This window comes from Carassius auratus, chromosome 14 (genome assembly GCF_003368295.1).
Source record: "Carassius auratus strain Wakin chromosome 14, ASM336829v1, whole genome shotgun sequence".
NCBI lineage: Eukaryota > Metazoa > Chordata > Actinopteri > Cypriniformes > Cyprinidae > Carassius > Carassius auratus.
In genome coordinates, this window is record NC_039256.1 from 9,640,664 (window position 1) to 9,659,322 (window position 18,659).

General features: G+C 38.0%; 1 protein-coding gene across 3 annotated transcripts in view; it reads right to left on the minus strand.

The window, feature by feature from the left end:
- Positions 1-18,659, minus strand: part of LOC113113562 (FERM and PDZ domain-containing protein 3-like) — a 127,724-nt gene that overhangs the window by 16,600 nt on the left and 92,465 nt on the right. For 2 of the 3 annotated variants that reach the window (XM_026279822.1, XM_026279826.1), the window contains exons 3-6: positions 2,395-2,504; positions 1,847-1,989; positions 1,422-1,524; positions 1,207-1,252 (exon numbers count right to left, since the gene is read on the minus strand). In XM_026279822.1, the coding sequence (XP_026135607.1) occupies positions 1,207-1,252; positions 1,422-1,524; positions 1,847-1,989; positions 2,395-2,435 (333 nt within the window). In that variant the 5' untranslated portion in view covers positions 2,436-2,504. Of the gene's footprint in view, positions 1-1,206; positions 1,253-1,421; positions 1,525-1,846; positions 1,990-2,394; positions 2,505-18,659 lie in introns of those variants that run through there. The other variant, XM_026279824.1, reaches the window with a different exon arrangement.

The following is an 18,659-nucleotide window of genomic DNA, read 5'->3' on the forward strand; positions in this document are numbered from 1 at the left end:
ACTATGTTTCTTCTTAATTTTTTCTCATCTGTTATGTGTATTAGGTTTGTATGTTAGATAAAATGTTGTTAAATTAATGTTTATTGCATATTTCAGTTTAATGAGTCTCACCAGGATGGTGTTTAGTGCTTGTGTGAATGACAACGTGCACCTTCTATGTATCTTATTATATAAAAGCTGCTTGTGATGGGCTTTGTTTCACCACGTGACTTGGTGGTTACCAGTGTAATACAACGGTACAAAACAGGATTCAGTGCTTCAATAAGTTTGTATATTAATATTATATCAGTTAAATTATGGTATCAAACTGTAAATATAAAGTAAAACCGTTAAACCTACAACAGTGTAACTGTATTTTCTTAAGTGTAACTGTATTTTTTACGGTATAAAACCGTTAAACCAAAAATGGTTTTACCATATTTTTTACGGTATAATTCTGGCAACCACAGCTGCCAGTTTTTTACCATATATTTTACGGAATATTTTTAACAGTGTAGATTTGTAATTGGTGAATACATGCTGAAGCCCTGTTCACATGACTTGCATCCCATCTTTAACTCAAAATATAATTTAACTCAGAAATATATTGAGTTGCTTTGACCCCAACAAATGTTAAAACAGCACCCAAAAGGTCAATTATTTTTAAAAAATATATAATTATGGTACATTTAGTGGTAAATTTAAAACAAGTCCATGACCTAAAATGAGTAACCTAGAGTATGTTACTAACTACAGTTTTCATCATGTAATCTGTAATCAGTAACGGACTATAATTTGTAAGTAATCTACCAAGCACTGTCCTCTGACTGTCATGATTCGACTTAGAATGGAAGAATAGCAGGAGTTGTATAAACAGAGGATGAGTCTTTCTTCTGACAACAGCCGGGCCGCAAGCTCAGTAGCAACCAAGGTCAAAGTTGAAATAGTTTAAACTTTTGAGCGCTGTTATAGCTTGACCTGTTTGCAATGTGGCGACTGGGTTAATGCTCCATTGAGCTCAGAGGAACACTGACACAAATCGTCCCCATGACATTTTCACCACTGAGCTTTAGTCTCAATATACTAATTATGTTATGTGTAGTAATTATGTAACATTTATACACAAAGCTGAACCTGAATGTCAAATTCCTGTAATAATGTACAGACTGAAATTGGGGACTGATTTAATGCCATTTGGATCGGAGAAGACATGACGTCCTTAACTACCTGTTGTGGTTGCAGCACAGTGAGAACAATCGAGTCCTTGCACTGCCTGCAGAAGAAGAAGAAGACATTTTGGCAAGTGAGATGCAGAATGTGGAAAGAGTGTCTTATCTGAAATGATTTCTCTTATCTGATGGAGACACATGGAATAGAAATACATAAAGCACAGTCATGCGTCCAGACAAGGCCTTTCCCCTGGTGACAGTAAAGGGTGTTACCTTACAAGGTCTATGACTTTCTCCCGGGACGCGCCGCTCACGAGTTCCTGGTTGATGGCTAGGATCTGATCTCCGGGGTAAAGCTTGCCGTTTGAGGGTCCGTCTGTAAGGGAGGAGTCTGTAAACCTGTCTTGCTCTTTATAGACTTGATTAGTTAAAGCCCGTGACATTGTTGTCTTCTTTTCTTGTCCTAAAATATATCCTGATCACTAAATCATTTTAGTCACACTTGTTTCCTAAGGCAGTTACACTAACCTGTCCTACAGTGGATTTTCACACTTATCTTATCAAGGCATCGAACAGCAACTTTATCGTACACCCGGAGTATCTGGAGTCCCATTTGATTAGACTCATCTCAGATCTGAAGAACTCAAAAGCCTGGCACACCAGAGTCCCATAGCTCCAGACAGAGACACACGTCTTACCCGCAGAGACAGAGCGCACGACGACCGGCCGTTCGCTGCCGGCAATGAACCCGAAGCCGTGGCTTGGATGGCGTTGGATGCAGACCTGTCGAGTCAGGCTTCCACTGTCCATACCATCCTGACCGTCCTCTAACATCACAGAGCTACCGAATAAGACAACACAGGTCTTGAGTAACCGTAAAATGAAACCCCATTTAAACAACTTTACATTATGTTCATGGCTATAAAACTAAGTAAATAAATAAATTAGCATGATAATATTGTGTATCGGCGATCTTACAGGTTGACGACATATCTATGGACCATATTGGCCAACACTAGTTTCCAAAATCAAATATGGACTAGACATTACATTCACACAGACAGTTTTCTCTGTATCTCATTTAACAGCTGGCCATTAATAAAAACATCAATGCTTTGTGCCATTTTTTGATTCAGTGTTGTACAGATGAGGTGATTTCCTTTGTACGTGTGGAAAGATATGGTAATGCCTCTTTTATGTTTCCCACAGTTCTCATTTGACGTAAGAGGATTATTAATGACTGCACCTGTCATATTCCTCTGTGTGCCCATCCTGGACCTGGGCCATCCCCCGAAAGGACACAACCGGACTTTGTGAACCGCTTCAGAAGGCTGCCTCTGTTTCCTACACATTCACCTGGGTGGACAAAGATGAGAGAAGATGAGTTATAATTCATAAGAGGTCAAGTCATGCATATCTAATAGGCAAAACAGTACACTTCATTTTGAATTGGAGTGTACTGTTTTGTAAAATTGAGGTCAAAACCCCTAACACTAAATGACCAATACTTCATACATCAGTCACAATTAGGCTTAGATTGCTAAAAAAAAAAGGCTCACCTTTTCCTATAAAAGTCCATGTTAGCTAGCTGTAAGACATCTTTTCCTATCTCTATTATCCTCCTCGATGGCACCCGCACTGACCGCCAGTCTCTCACAATAATATTTGATCTTCCTACATATTTGGATCCATTCGCTGAGTGAAAAAGATGGTTCCCGTTGGACATAAATACTTGGGCAAAATGAAAAGCAGCATACTGATACTATTTAAATAAAATCATGAACCATAGACCAAAATTGCCAGAGCTTGTATCACATTGCCAACATTCAGCTCTTGGGAGTCCAATAAAAGTCATTTAATATTTAAAAACTGAATGAGTCGTACTCCAAGATTTCTTGACATTACCCTACAATTTTGACAAATTCCGGTCTAGTCTTCACCACTAGGTTTCTGATGTCAGAAAGAGTGCTTGTTAGAATATTTTGAGCTTCAGTACGAGTACGCTCCCTCTCAGAAGTTGACTCATACTGCATCTGCAGCTGATGCTATGGGAACAACCTCCAGGAATGAACATTTTCTGAATCTCGACTAAAAGCATGGCAAGGCACTGGAAGATGGTTCTAGTGCTGTCCTCTGAGACAAGGACGTGCTCCTGCCAGAAAGGTTCAGATTTCTCTTCATCAAGAAGCGGTTTATCAAGCCTGCTCTCATGTTTCAGTGACCATCATGAAGTAGATATTGTATTTCCTCAGGGGGAAACACGGTGTCGTTCAGGAAGTGTTTACTGCCATCTTCTCATTTTTATGAGTGAGGACTCGTATGAGAGGTGTGTTAAGTGTTTGGTGAGAAGCATGATGGCACCTCCGACTGCATGCACACTGATCATTTCAGGACGAAAGCTCCCGGCTCGCTTATTTCCAGCGGAAGGAGGTAAATTGCTATGGCTCTGAGTCTGCAGTAGCCAAAGCAACACATGAAGTAGGGTTTTTGGGATCCAATGCTGAGCGGGAGGCTTTTCCCTTTCTCTCCCTCTCTCTGTCACTTCATTTCTCTGGATGAATTCACATGAGAGAGTCCAGAGCGCATCAGGAAAAGTGGACGGGAGACACGGCCTCAAACTGAACGGCTGAAAGTTGTTTCTCATAATGTTGAGAAGCTATTTATTGTAAAGATCAAGCAAAAAATGTGTACTGCATTAGGCTAACGGAGACTTGTCACAGCTCTTACATATTATTGCTCTTTTGATTGCTTCTATTGTCCTCATTTGTAAATCTCTTTGGATAAAAGCATCTGCTAAGTGACTCAATGTAAATGTAAACGTATAGCATAGATTCCATATGTCTATGATGTGTATTATGCAGAGTTTCCATCATTTCATACTGCAAACTGAACTAACTTCTTAATAAATGCAATAACACATAATGACTAGTTTCTCTCTTAAAGCCATGCCATATATAAAAGACTTGAATGTCAAACAGAGCCATTGTGGAATATTCTAAGATGCATTATGCCAAAAACACTTAAAACGTGAAAAGCACCGGTGTGAGTCACACATGGCCATGTTGATGGAGGGTGAAATAATAGATTACTCTGAGCACTGGATTTGCCAAGAGTACGAAAGAAAGAGACAAAGTGAGAAAGGAAAGACAAATGGAGAGGTCTTAGCAGGAATGGTAATGTTGTAGAGCCGAGGCTGTGAATGTGTGACAATCTCCAGTCATCAAGTTCCTCCCGGCAGTTTCTGAAGGTCACGGCTACAGCAGCTTGTTTATTCACCTCAGACTCTTTCCAGCACTTTATTCCTGCTGTAGGTTTAAAACACTTTAGGCGGCTGTGGAAATCTGTGTTTGAGGCAGCGGTGACCTTAGCTTCACCCAGCAGGATGACTCATGCGCTGGAGGGGCGCTGCACTCGGGACGGGACGGGGATGTGTCACCAGGGTTTACTCTCCATCAGGTGAATGTCTGAGCAAACCTCTGGCCACCACAGTCCCAGCAATGATTCACCAGTTCTGTTTAATACCATCAACAATAGTAATAATGATGCTTGCTTTAGTTCTAATATATGAAGCATTTCATGCTTGGTGTGCTTATCAATTTGCATACAAATCTTATTTGGTCTGGAAACTTGGCAGAGGAAGTTGTTATTGCTTAAAGGTTACTCATTCATAATGAGTTTTTCTCATTTCAGTTTCAGTTATGTTTAACTGAAAGCATGTATTCATTTTGCCCCTGGTGTTTCTCATAAAATTCCTAAAAATCGGTTTAGTTTTTCACCAGTTCTAGCACCTTTTTGTCTGCCTGTGTTTTTAACAGCACAAATACCAATGCAGACTTGATATTTTGTTATAAGTTTAGCCAGATCTTTTGTTCAGATCTCAGATTTACATGACTTAAATGTAGTACAGTGACTAGAGTGTTTTCTGACAGGTTTTAGTTGACTGATACAGTATTCCGGTAAATAACTGTAATTTAGAGAACATCAGTTGTAATTTGGATGTACAATACTGTAATGACATTAGTGAGACGACCCGTAAGAGCTGCTGTCATTATCAGTTAGATTTAAATCAAATAAATCCTTATCAGAGGAGGATACGCAAAACCAGAGACCCAGAAGAGAGGACACATGCATGCAAAACAATGCTTCAGCATTAGGACAACCTTTTCAGCAATGCATCCCAAAAGAAATGCATCCCAAGGGCATGACTAGCTGAAGTGTTGCCATGGCTACAGCTGATGAAAAGTGAGGAATATGACCGCAAGAGATGATGGCTGCACTGTCTTCACATAGTGTCGTCTTCACCGCTCTCGTAGCCTTCTTCCCAGAGTCTAGACGCCACTGCTAGGCCGAGAAGTTTGTAGCATGCAGACGGCCAAAAACTATGACAGATTCTGTCATTTGAAAGCAGTACATGTCTGCCTGTGACATCCAACCGGAAAATATTTGAGTTTTTTCACCATTAAAATTGTCAGCAAGGACAGAAACCTGATCTCATGGGTTTCTAATCTTCTTTGAATTAGCATGCACTAATGAATCCTGCACAATAAAATCAGAGACGTTTAAAGTAAATAGCAGCACTTTTGATTTCAGTTTGGTCAGTTTGTGTTCAAGTCTCATGTTTTTGCATGTTTCTGCACATTGGTCAATGTGGTTTTTCTTATACTGACAGAATTTCGTGACAGGGTTTCTCCTCAACATTCCGATATTTGTTTTCTGAACGATGATTCTGATCTTTAAATAAAATATTGCGCTGCTAGAACGTTCAACAGCAAGGACTAACAGAGCTGACCCAAGAACGATTAAGGCATGGTCAGAATTTATCGAGACACGTCACTTTCTAATACAATAACTGGATATTGGTCAATGTGCACATTTTTGCCCATTGCATCCCATCCTTTCTGGGTTTTTTTTCAATAAGAATAATAATATTGAGTGTGCGTTATGTGTTCTGGAATGAGAATATGCTAATTAAAGCTGTTTTAGTGATTCTTACAGCGTTCAGTCCCATGCATTTTGAATGTAACAAGCTTAGCGCACAACATGTTTTCAACAGAATGTCATGAGTTATTAATGAATGATTGAATTATGTAGCACTTTAGGGTTAAGAGTCCTGTGTGTACGCTTTCGTTTACTGGTCATTTCTCTGTAATCTGCTATATAAATGATGCTGTTTTAACCCGATTGAGAGCGGTCTGCTCCCTGGTACTGCGGAGGAGGCCATGCTCACCACAGAAGGTCATGATTCAGCTGTCTGAAAGCTACATCCGAAGCCCATCTGGTGCTTGGAAATGAATTGTCCCACTTCAAGTTGTATAACTGAATTATTTCCACTATCTACTATTTATACATTTCCGAATAGATGTTCAATGGGAGCCGAAGAAGTGCTCTACTGGCACGTGCCCATTTCTCTTTCATTCTGTGAGTTTCTAAATACAGTTGCAAAGGCCGAAAAAATGGCTTCGAAAGAAAGTGAAGCAGCACCATGGGTCAATATTTACAGGTCATGGAGTCATGCCCAATAAAGTCTGCAATACAGTGTGAGCATGCGTATCCCATCATGCTTTCTTGTCTCCTCATCATAAGCATCAGCGCCCACAAAACCACAAGAAGCATGCTGGCTTCACTCAGGTCCTGTGACCATCTCTGACCCACTGTTTTAGAGATCCATCTTCAGTTTGAAGCTTTAGTGTGTAACCTAAGAATAAGTGCATGAATGATACTTTGAATCATGTGTGGTATCATTTTCTGGGTGTTTATATTTTTCATGTACACAGTCAAAATAAGCTAAGAACTTGGTTTCTGATTTTTTTTATTGTACTATTGTTTAATACATTAGTAAATCAAGGCAGTGACAAAAAAGTGACACTGACATTTTATGACATCCATAAAATGAATAAGAGCAGTTTTTTCTTTTGATCTAGCTTCTGTGCTCTATAGCTAACTCTTGATGCTTGTTTTTGGCACACTAGTGAGTGTGAAACATTACTTGTGATCTTCCTCATTAATGTAAAAGCTTCTGCTTAATGACTAAATGCATTTTTCATACCAGAGATGTATAGAAACCTGGAATGATGCACATGATGAACATTTTTCATGATTAGAAACCTTGATTAAATATTTATATTGATTAATTGTGCACTCCTGGTTAATAACCTGGGACTTAAGAACGCCGAATCGTTGAGTCATTTCAATGCAGGTTATATTACAGAAATGAAAGGCTCCTATTTAATTAACCTTATGTACATATGCATTATTCATTCATCAAAGCTGACAGACCTGCACACTTATTCAGCTCAGAGCCTTACAGCTGTATTGTGACACTGAGAGACAGAAGATGCAACAGAAACGGTGATATTTCTCCTTAAAAGCACCATTCACAGAAGCCTAGACTCAACGCCGCTTACAAAAGCGTGACTCAGCGTATTAATAAGAGTTTTACTGAAGAAGGTTATTGCAGGATGTGATTTTTAATAATGGGTGGATGGTGAATAATTGAAGGCTTTGGTAAGAAATACACTCCATATCTGAATTTAAGTTGAATGAGCAGAGATGCTGATGTTTTTATATCTCATGCATTTCAGCATATGTTTTGGGTGTCTCACGTGTCTGACACCCATTAATTAGTTCGTAGTTCTCCTAAACGAGGAGTTGGATCAGGTGTTTTTGAGAAGGGCTGCATCCAAAATGAGTTTGTCTCAACCTTGCTTGGTCACCAAAACACTAGGACCCAACCGGATGGACAGTGTCTTTCTAGAGAAGAAATGATCCATCTGTTAGTAAAACTGCAATGGGTCCAGAAGAGTTAAGCAATCCCTGTCCAGAGGGAAGATTATTATGTCTGCAGAGGTATTGGGTGATACACAGCCATTGAAAAAGCAATCGTCAAATGTTTATCTCAGGGTCAAAATGGATCTTAGCGTTTAAAATAAATAGCTGTCAGCGGCTGGGAACTGCACTGCCTCCTTTAAGCAGCACACATGATGTATCCGAATATTCACCGACCCCCGACAGAGCATCTCTCCAAGAGGAACAGAGAGATTAGAGGTCATGCAGACTCTTATGAATGTAGCAGGATTTAGGGATGTTTCCCAGCACAATAAGAAAACGTGTCAGGATCTGCAAACCACACAGGTCTGTTGTTAATGCTCAATACAAGATTGATTTGAATAGCTCAATTCTGGACATTCATTTTGAGGTCTAAGTAAAACAATTATAGGAAAGTTAAAAAAAAAAAAATCATAAATGTCCACCTTCCACCATTAAGTCAGTTTACAAAAGATACAATACACCACAATTATATATTCTTGTTCAAAAATGTGGGAATTAATATAGATTGAAGATTTATACGTGTTTTTTGTCTACTATGCTCATCAAGGCTGCATTTATTTGATCAAAAATACAGAAGAAAAACAATCATATTGTGAAACATTGTTACGATTTAAAATAATGGTTTTCCACGTTAATATACTTTACAATATAATTTATTTATGTGATGCAAAGCTGAATTTTCAGTGTCATTGCTCCAGTCTTTAATGTCACATGATCCTGCTTATTCCTGCTACAACAGATGCTTATTTCTTTTCTTTTTTTTCTTTTTTCGTTTTTATATTTTTTGAACCTGTAATACATTTTGTTATTATAATTTTTTTTTTTACAGTTTTCTTTGATGAATAAAAAACAGATTTCAAACAGATATCTTTTCTAACAATATAAGTCTTTGATATACAGTATATTGTTTTAAATCAATTTAACTCATTTTCTCTCTCTCTATATCTCAAAATAATTGAATTTTACTTATCTCTCTCTCTCTCTCTCTCTCTCTCTCTCAAAAAAAAAAGCGCTAAAAAACATTTACTGATCCCAGATATTTGTACAGTATTGTATTTTGTTACACAAGTATCAGGTGGCCCTTTAAGGTAATAATCCATGCTGACTATGCTCATATGGACTGTTTAACCCTAAACTGAAAGTAAGTGTTTCAGTTTATTTCTGAATTTTAACCCATTAATTATCTTTTTTTTGGTATGTTTTTTTTTTTTTTTTTTTTTGCTGCATGGCAAAATAAATAAAAAAAATAATGCTATGCAGTATTTGTTTACTGGCCGGCACGCATTGACACATTACTTTCTTAATATAATTAGATTCTGTTATTCTCTGCTGGTGTGTGATGATTTGAGGACGTGTGAATCCAGGTTCTGCAGTCGCTCTGTATGCTGCTGTTTGCATGGTACAATAAAACAATTGTTTGTATTATTAATGTATCATCACAGATGCTTGTCCATTCTATTTTTATTTAATACTAATGTATTATTCTAATGGTATCAGTTATTGGTTAATGTTGGGATTACGAGCAGCGGATGTCAAACAGGAAGATGAATTGAAATGAGCATCTCTAAAGCTGACTGATGAACACAGACAAGATCTGACGGTCTAAGATCATTCGAGATCCTTGAAGAGCCTGCTCAACATTTCTCCAGAACATAACCCTGAAATGAGACGTAATAACAAAACCAAGCAGACACTTGTGCAGTTTCTTGCTTTAGGCAGCGTCTTTCATCCATAAGTGCCCAATTATATCACAAACAGACAGACATTCACAGTGGACATGAAAACAATATAATAACTGATCCAGAAATATGAAGTGTGTAACCTACTCATCTCTGTGCTGTGGTCCAAAGGCCTAGTCAAGATGACTTCAGAGACCCAAACTTACTAACCACACTGACATTAAGAGTTGACTGGCAATGACTTCCCAGACAACAAATACTTCCAGAAGCACATGATGACTGTATATTTGTCAAAGGGAATGAAGAGTTCCTCTGGAACAAACAGAAGACGAGGGTTATTCGGCTGGATGTGGGCGGCAGGGGAAATGAAGAATGAGACGCTGCAAAGTGCTGAGGGTGGATGGAGATGGAGGCGATGGAAATCTGCAGTATTGGCAGATGTGAGTGGAGAATTTCCCTCAGCAAAAGCAGTCAGACCGGGGCCATACTGACGCTCTCGGCCGCTCGAGATGACGTGATCTGCAGCCTGGACGTCCAGAGGACTGAGAGTGAAGCGGACGCTCGGATGTGTCCGTTCTCATGATATACGGAGCGTCCCGCTGTCAGCGGCTCTGGCTCAGGACGGCCAGCAGTCCACGATCTCACTAACACCGGGAGAAGACTTTACACACGGACTGAGCTGTGAAGAGATAAAGTCATTAGTATAAGAGAGTCCGGGAGGCTTCAGTCTGTCTGTGCTCGAGTCCTCTTCTTACTGTGGATTGGGAAACCACCACATCACTGGCTGTCAATCTCTTCTGAATAACAGACCGCACCAACAGAGCCTAGTTAAAAGTGTCAGGTGCTCTCAGTAACAAGGTGTTTAATCTGTTCTGTCATTTCTATTATGAAGTGCATGTCCCTTTATATATGTTATAATGTACTGGATCCTTAAGAGAGTCTAAATGATGTGAGCATCGTTCAGGCGTCTCATGGCTGAAATCCCTGGTTCCTGTGAGCACAAGTCTGCAGGACCTGGCCTGACCGTCACTGAGATGTCTCTGGGAGCTGGGATTTTCTACACCATCAGGTGGGAGGTATAACACTCACTCGCTCAGCCAATAATACACTTCTGGAAGACAACATGAATCTAAATTCTCTCCATTTACTGTCTTAATGTGCATTTCTGATCTCATTCTGCATGATTCATTAGTGCTCCTTCAATCCAATATATATAAAAAGGGTTGCAATATTTCTTCAAAATATAATAATGTCATAATATGGAAAATTCAGGTTAACTGGAACATATGACTATGTCCCAGTTAACCTAAAATCCACTGGCTTTCTAACATTGGGCCACTTTTTACATTGCCTTAAACATCTGATGCCTCAAGATTTGACGCCACATTCAAACTTCATATACAAGGAAGCAAGGTCACTCACTTGTTCAGCAACTCTATACAAATAAATAAATGATATATAAAATAAATGTAGATCAGTAAAACAAGAACAACGAGGCACAGAAGCAGTGTCTTGCTTCAGGCAGGGGCAGAAACACATTATACTCTCATTCAGCCTGACCCTAATCATCACACACCTGACACTGTCACCAAACCTCTTCTGTGTTCATGAGACGGTACCGTCTGAGGCAGCTTCATGGAGCGAGTCACTCAAGCAAGACTCAGATGTTATGAACAGAAGAGCAAGCTCTACGATCTCTTCAGCCGAGCAGTGCATTGTCTCACTATATCACTGAAATGAGCCTCTCCTGTGCATCTGTTAAACTATAGCAAACACAGCGCTTTCCCTTCGGCTGGAGTCTTGGCATGGTCCGGGCGCTCTCACCGACTGTCTGACTTCATGTTGCACCGAGGGTGATGGATGTTCATTTCAGCTGTGTGTTTTCTTCCCGTGTGTGTTGAGAATACCAAGTGCCTCGGACGCCAGTGTGCAATTATCTGGCAGGCTGAGCAGACTGGCCTGCAGGGGTTTTAGCTTCTTTCTGTACGAACACACACACACACACACACACACACGAGCTAATGAGTGTGTGGCGTAAGCTACTCTAACCCCAACCTCTGGAAGAAGCACTGTCCCAGCATTTCATTACCGCATTTTTCTCCCCAAACAGAAGTTACATTCACAATGTAACGGTGATGATGAATTACATCTGAATTACATCTCTACATACATTTAAACTGAACAGAGATGACATCACTGAATTCAGTGATGAAACGCCTTGCATTATTGACACACTGTTTTCCTAATGAATGTTGTTCAGTTGCTTTGACGCAATGTATTTAGTTTAAAGCGCTATATAAATAAAGGTGACTTGACTTGACTTGTAATCTCTTTACAGTTTTCTTTACTTACAAAATCTTCACATCACACAGTTTCTGAAAGCTGACACTCAAACAGCAGAAGCACACACCAAATCTGCAAAACCATGCTCTAATTCTCAGACTTTGACATGGTTGTCGATTTCATAAAACACTTTCTGCAAAACACAACACACAATTCTCTGTGTAACACACAAAAATCTAACAGGAATTAATATTACGGCAAAGGTGTTTGCTTTTGAGACGTGTTTGTGATCATTTGAATGCAGAGCTTCATTTTGCAAGAGATGTGAGGGGTTTTGCATTTTGTGTGTGCAATTCTTGGATTTGTGCATACAATTGTATGTAAAGAGGCAAAGTTTTTAAAATGTAAGAAAAAAAGATGAAAAAAAAATCTGCTAACAGAAGGCTGCTTTAAATAACAACTACTAATGTAGTCAACAATCTAAATCTTGAAAACTATGAAAAAACTAAAATTGTGAATTGTCATCATTTACTCATTACATATATTAGCAATTGCAATTAATAAAATAAAATAAAATCTTGCTTAGATTGTTTTTCTACATGTAGGTCTTCAATTTGAGCTTTGCTCGGTTCCACTCTTTAAAAAATAATGAATGCATCTCCATGACGAGACGAGATTACAGCATCTCTTCACAAGACCTTGCCCAACATACTGTATGTGTATCTGCATAGTAACTACCCCTGTCTCACAGTTTAGAGAGGTTTACAAAGCACCCCAGTGATTATTACATAAAGCTTTTCTGTAGCTCCGTGTTTCTCCAGGGCTTATACTACAGAAGTACAGCGAGTTGACAAGACAATCAGTGGCACATCAGCAATAGTGTGAACGATAAAGAGAAAACGTAACCTAGTTTAGGAATCTGGCGTATCTGAGCTTCGTGTGGGAGGCCATGTGAGGAATCTGTCAGAGCTGCCTGTTATCAGCTGAATACTGTATATATATACTGCATATAGAACATTATTACTAACACTTAATGATCTCAGATCAGTACTGTAGGTGCTCTTGCCTGTGGCTCTCACAGACACAAAACAGACACGAGTGAATCTCAGCGAGCACCTATGTGAGGAGGACAGGCACAGAATACAGGAGAAAGTCACGTGAGAGGAGCAAGAGTTTCCACAACGCTGCACATCTGTCAATAACAGATATGTTTCTGTGCAGTGGAAATGGATGGAGTAAATAAAACCTATTTACTTTTGGTCACGCCTGAATTGAAACAAGCTTGAAATGACTAAGTGATTAAGTGAGCTAGTACTCAAGATAGAAAGTACATGGATTGTATTTTGTGTCATATTTTGATATCTCACAACTTTGTGTGCGTTTTCTGAGTCGGCATGAGCTGCCCAGCTAATGGAGTCACGCACAGAAGAGCTGGATTTCTGTTCGGGGGAAAACACTACTTTAAATTGAATGAATGTATGCCAGTTGTCACATGGGACAAATCGGTGTTACTTTGGCAACTTTTTTTAAAAGCTTGATGTTTGTTGCCATTCACGGAGTGTGAGCAGCATTTCATTTCTTTTCTTTTGAAATCTTCTGTGATCCAAACAAAGAAAGAAGAGCACACGGCATTGGAACAACACCAGGGTGTGGAAATGATGACTTACTTTTCATTTTTAGTGAACTAACTGATATTTATACTAAGTGAAACAGTATTTTCTGAGATTAATTATATGTTTGTTTGTTTATATTTAAATATGTTTTGTGCTCTTTTTCCACTTTTCATCATCCTTTTTTATAAAAAAAAAAAATGTCTTAAAATAAATGCCTATTGGACCTGATATATGATGGGAAAGGGATCAGAAACAGATGGATTCAAAATCCAATTCAAACTCAGTTTGGTTCAGTCAAAAGTAAAAAAAAAAGAAAAAAGATGGGCTGTTTGTACTTAGTATAAACAGAAACATGTTTAATGCTTAAAACTGTTAAAAAACAAAATACTGTGACATATGTTAAATGCAACATTAATTTACATTCACCTTAAAAACACTATCTCACACCATTTGCTCCTGTAATGTTTCTGTTTACTGTTATATTATTATTATTATTGTATTGGTAGAGAGCTAATCAATTTCTATACTAAACATTTGATTGATTTTTAATTTAGTTTCTAGTGCAAAATGTTGTGACTATACTGAAAACATTATGTTCTAAATGTGAGGAATCTATGGACTGCAGCAGCATGGATCTATCTTTATCTTGGTGATTCACGTTTCACACTAATGTCATCAATCTCAAAACCCCTCAGAAACAACACACTCTTCATTCAGCAACCAACTGTGGATCTCTTCTATTGCCATGTGCACATCACGCCATATGTTCAGCACAGCTTCATCCATCAGAGAGGGATCGTTCACATGAGATGAATGCAGGGCATACACAGGCTGATGCAGAAGACCACAGAGCTACAGACACACATGGGAACCATATCTGCAGTTAGTGAGGAGAAGAAGCATTCACTTATTGTTTTGGATGAGGTTATGAGTGCCAGCTTGGCCACAACATCACTCTCCTGTAGCTTAGCATGAAGAGCAACAAGATTATTTATGCAGTGCAAATCAGCATGAATATTAACATAGGGTTATATAAGCAATGCTAAGTAGAAGGTTTGCATGCAAGGTGCTCTTATATTATGCAGGAAAACGTAAAAGCAATAATATTTATTAGACCTTTAGATATAGCTGTTAATGAGCTTAATCAAGTAGTGAAAAACAAAAGAGAGTTAAAGCTGGCACAAGTGCATTGTGCTCATAAAGAAATGTGCATTTGAAGCTCAATCGTCCATTAGAAGCTAAATATAAATGTACTAATTAAGCATATTAAGCAATACTTAGTGTGAGAAAATGTAATTTGTGTTCAAAGTTTGGTTCTCATTTTAATGGAATAATAAGGTTGTTGCTTGTGAATATTAAGTAACTAAACAATGCTATGATTGGGGTTATGTTTTTATGAAGAGAAGACAATGAATTAATTTGTGCACTTAGAAATGTTATCTATTCACATGTAACTGGGCTAAGCAATTGTTAGCCTGATTAGCTTTGACGAAAGATTGTCTTTCAGGCACACTAGTGTTATTTTATCAGGGTGGGAGCATTCACATCTTAATTAAGAAATCTAAAATTACTGCAGCTCATGGCAACCAGACACAACACACTAATTCCTGCAAGACCCCCCAAATCTTCTGTCCTGTAGAGTTTAGCTCCAACCCTGATCTAACTCAACTGCCTGTCAACTCTGAAGAGCTTGATTTGCTTGTTCAGGTGAGTTTTATTAGGGTGGGAGCTCAACTCTGCAGGGATGGCTTTGTCCATATGAAATCACATCTTTTCTCTGCTGTCCACACTGAGACAGTGTTTTTGCCAAAGAAAATTGAACTTTTTAAACACTTTTCAAAGTGGATAAATTTAAAAGATATTTTTGTAAATAAAATGATGCTACCAGAAGAAGTGCATGCACACTTAATATATCTATTCCTTTTGTATCATCATTTGCAGAATTTAATGTCCATGCAATGCAATATTAAATGTATGTTCTAAGTTTGTCACATCAAAGAAAAAATTATGTTTAATAAAATTTGGTTGGATGTTATGAACCATCCAACTGAATTTGAATGATAAAAAAGCAAAGTAAATAAAACAAGGTATAATTTTTTTTTTTAAATAAGCATTATTCTCTGCTCTCAAATACTGGGGGCGTGTCTGCTGGTGGTGCTGAAGCCACGCCCACTTGCAGGAACACTGCCATCTCTTTCCACTGTCAAATACTGCTACAAGCAGTAAGTTAAACAAGGAGACAGGCTGTTTTTGATTTTTATTTATTTATTTTTTATTATCTTAAAAATTCAAATATGCATTTGCGTGATGAACGCATAGCTAGTAGTTAGCAAACTGTAAACTGTAAACTGTAACTAATGGTAATGACAGTAACTGGTGACTGAGTTGAGGCACTGATGTTAATGCACTCTATTTATTAGTTGTGTTCTACTTCAAGCAGCACTGCACAGACCAAACAGTGTGTGATATCAAAGTACCGCATGAGTGATTCGAAGGAGCTGTGTTCTATGGCTCTCACTGTGCTTTGGTGTGGCTCACCCAATGGTCTGCCCAGCGCTAGTGTAAGTCGAACACAGCTCTTATAGTGTTATGAGAGGGGCACTATACTCTGTATGATGCATATTAAAGTTCATTCGTGCAGTGCTGCTTTGTTTACAGCGGTAACCAAAGAAACGCTTTAAGCGCCACCTGCTGGCAAAGAATGAATCTGAAAAGAGCAGTGTTTAACCTTATTTTGTTTAAATGAAGATATTTATTTTATTTGTGTCAATTATTGATTTGATTTAAGGCTTGTTTTAAAATTTCAATTTAGTTTTGTTATTTACATTGACATTATATTTAAATTTGGTCATTTAGCAGATGCTTTTTTCCAAAGTGACTTATAAATGAGGACAATTGAAGCGGTCAAAACCAACAAAAGAGTGCTATATTTAGTCCACGCAATAATAAAAGGACACATTTAATTTATATTTGGTCTTAAATCTCATTTTGTAAAAAAAATAAAAATAATAAAATAATAATAATTATGAATCAAATCGTGAAATCAAAATAGTGAATTGAATTTAATCGTGAGTTGAGTGCATCGTTGCATCCCTACAATTAAGTACTGCATAATTCATAATCTTTCTAACATGTTTCAGCAACACATTTGTAACATTTATAATGTGTTTAGAAGAAATTTAACTTTACACTGACTGTAACATTACTCCTAGCCTAAGTGTATCTCAGTGGCAAGAGTTTTGTTGCTGTAAGGCTGCACTGTCACCTAGATGCACAGAACCCAACCCTGTTCCAGGAGGCACACCAACACTACACGTTTTGGATGTACCCCTTATCTGACCCATCTGTAGCAGGTTTTGGAGTCTTTACTAACAAGCTGATGAGTTGAATCTGGTGTGTTTGATTAGGAAGAGTCTGCAAATGTGGATTGTTGTTGTGCCTCCAGTAACAGTGGGCTACAGCACACAAAACTAACAGCAGCGTATATCAACAAGCCATCATCATTGATCACTACATTCAAGTGGAAAGAATTATTTGCATTCATAATGTATTCTGTTCTTCTCAGTTTGCTATGGGGACCTGTAACAGCAGCAGCAGTAATGCAATGCCTTTTTCAGGTGACCATTGGCTGTTTGGAAGGTATATTATACATTTGTATAGATGGTGTACACATGACGTCACAGTAGCTAAACCAACTGAGTGGCAGAAAGACTGGGTGGCAGCATTAGTGTTCAGCTTGAAACACTTGTAAAATGGGAAAGAGCTCTTATTCAATTGACTGCACAAATGGGTTCAATAAGAAAATATGCTATCTTTTACAGTCTGCCAAAAACGATTGGAACGACAGAAAATAGAAGCAAATGGATCACTGCAATTTGCAGAAACAATTGGATTCAGGCACCCAAAAGTGCATTTGTAGCTACTGTTTTGTGTGATGAATGTTGAATTTGGGGATAAAGTCAACCCACACCATACATTTCAATGTATTATTTGCATCTTATAAAGTTTGTAACTGTAAAGTTTTTGCCAGTATATATAAATACACACACACACACACACACATATATATATATATATATATATATATATATATATATATATAAAGTTCTAAGATGGTTTTACTTTAGGCAACAATTCTCGCTGTTAACTAGTTGTTTATTAGGATGTATATTATTAGCATATTGACTGTTTATTAGTATTCAAAGAAGTTTACAGAAAGTCATAATGTCTATAATGCTTTAACCCTCTGGGGTCTGAGGTGATTTTGGGGCCCTTGAGATGTTTTGACATGCCCTGACCTCTGTGCTTATTACAGCTACTTATAACATACTATTGGACAACATGCAATGTGAATTTAAATATATGTCAGGAATACTGGTTCCTGGAAACGTGTCAATGTCCTTGCATCACTAGTTCATAGTGTTTAATATTTTTGTTTTACTTTTTACAGTTTCTGTTCCTACAGACTTGGCGTAACATAATTTGTGAGCTTTAGTCTATTTATGGTCAGTGACATATTTGCTCCAAATCTATATGTGGAAAACATTCTGTTGAATCATTATGTATATGAATGGTTCAGTGTCTGCATATTTAGGCATATATTTTTAACTCCAGATACTGTGTGTTTGTTAGGTTCATACATCAGACACTGTCTGGTTGGTGCAAACATGTTTTATCTTACATAAATTTGGTAAAAATTATGTCTCACAGGTGTTTTTTCTCTATTACATGACTTTCTCAAGGCTTCCAATGAGGTGAGAACATGTTCCACTCACAAATTACACATTTGTCAGGAAAGCTCTGCCATTGATCATTACTGTTTCTTGCAAAATTAAAGGCATTTAGTGTGTCTTGCATGAGTAATAAACAGTGACAACACGTGTTATACATTTAGAAAATGAATAAAATAATTTCATTCAATTGTGTTGTTACCTGGATGATCAACAACTGATGCTTTCAGATCCAGGGGTGTAAACTTTTGAACATGATGACAACTAATTTCTGTCAACCGATCACAAGCGTGATGCTGTTATCAAGAAAGACTATCTAATGTTGCTCTCCCTGGATGTCGATCAACTGTTCCTCAAAAAGTGTGGATATCCATCCCG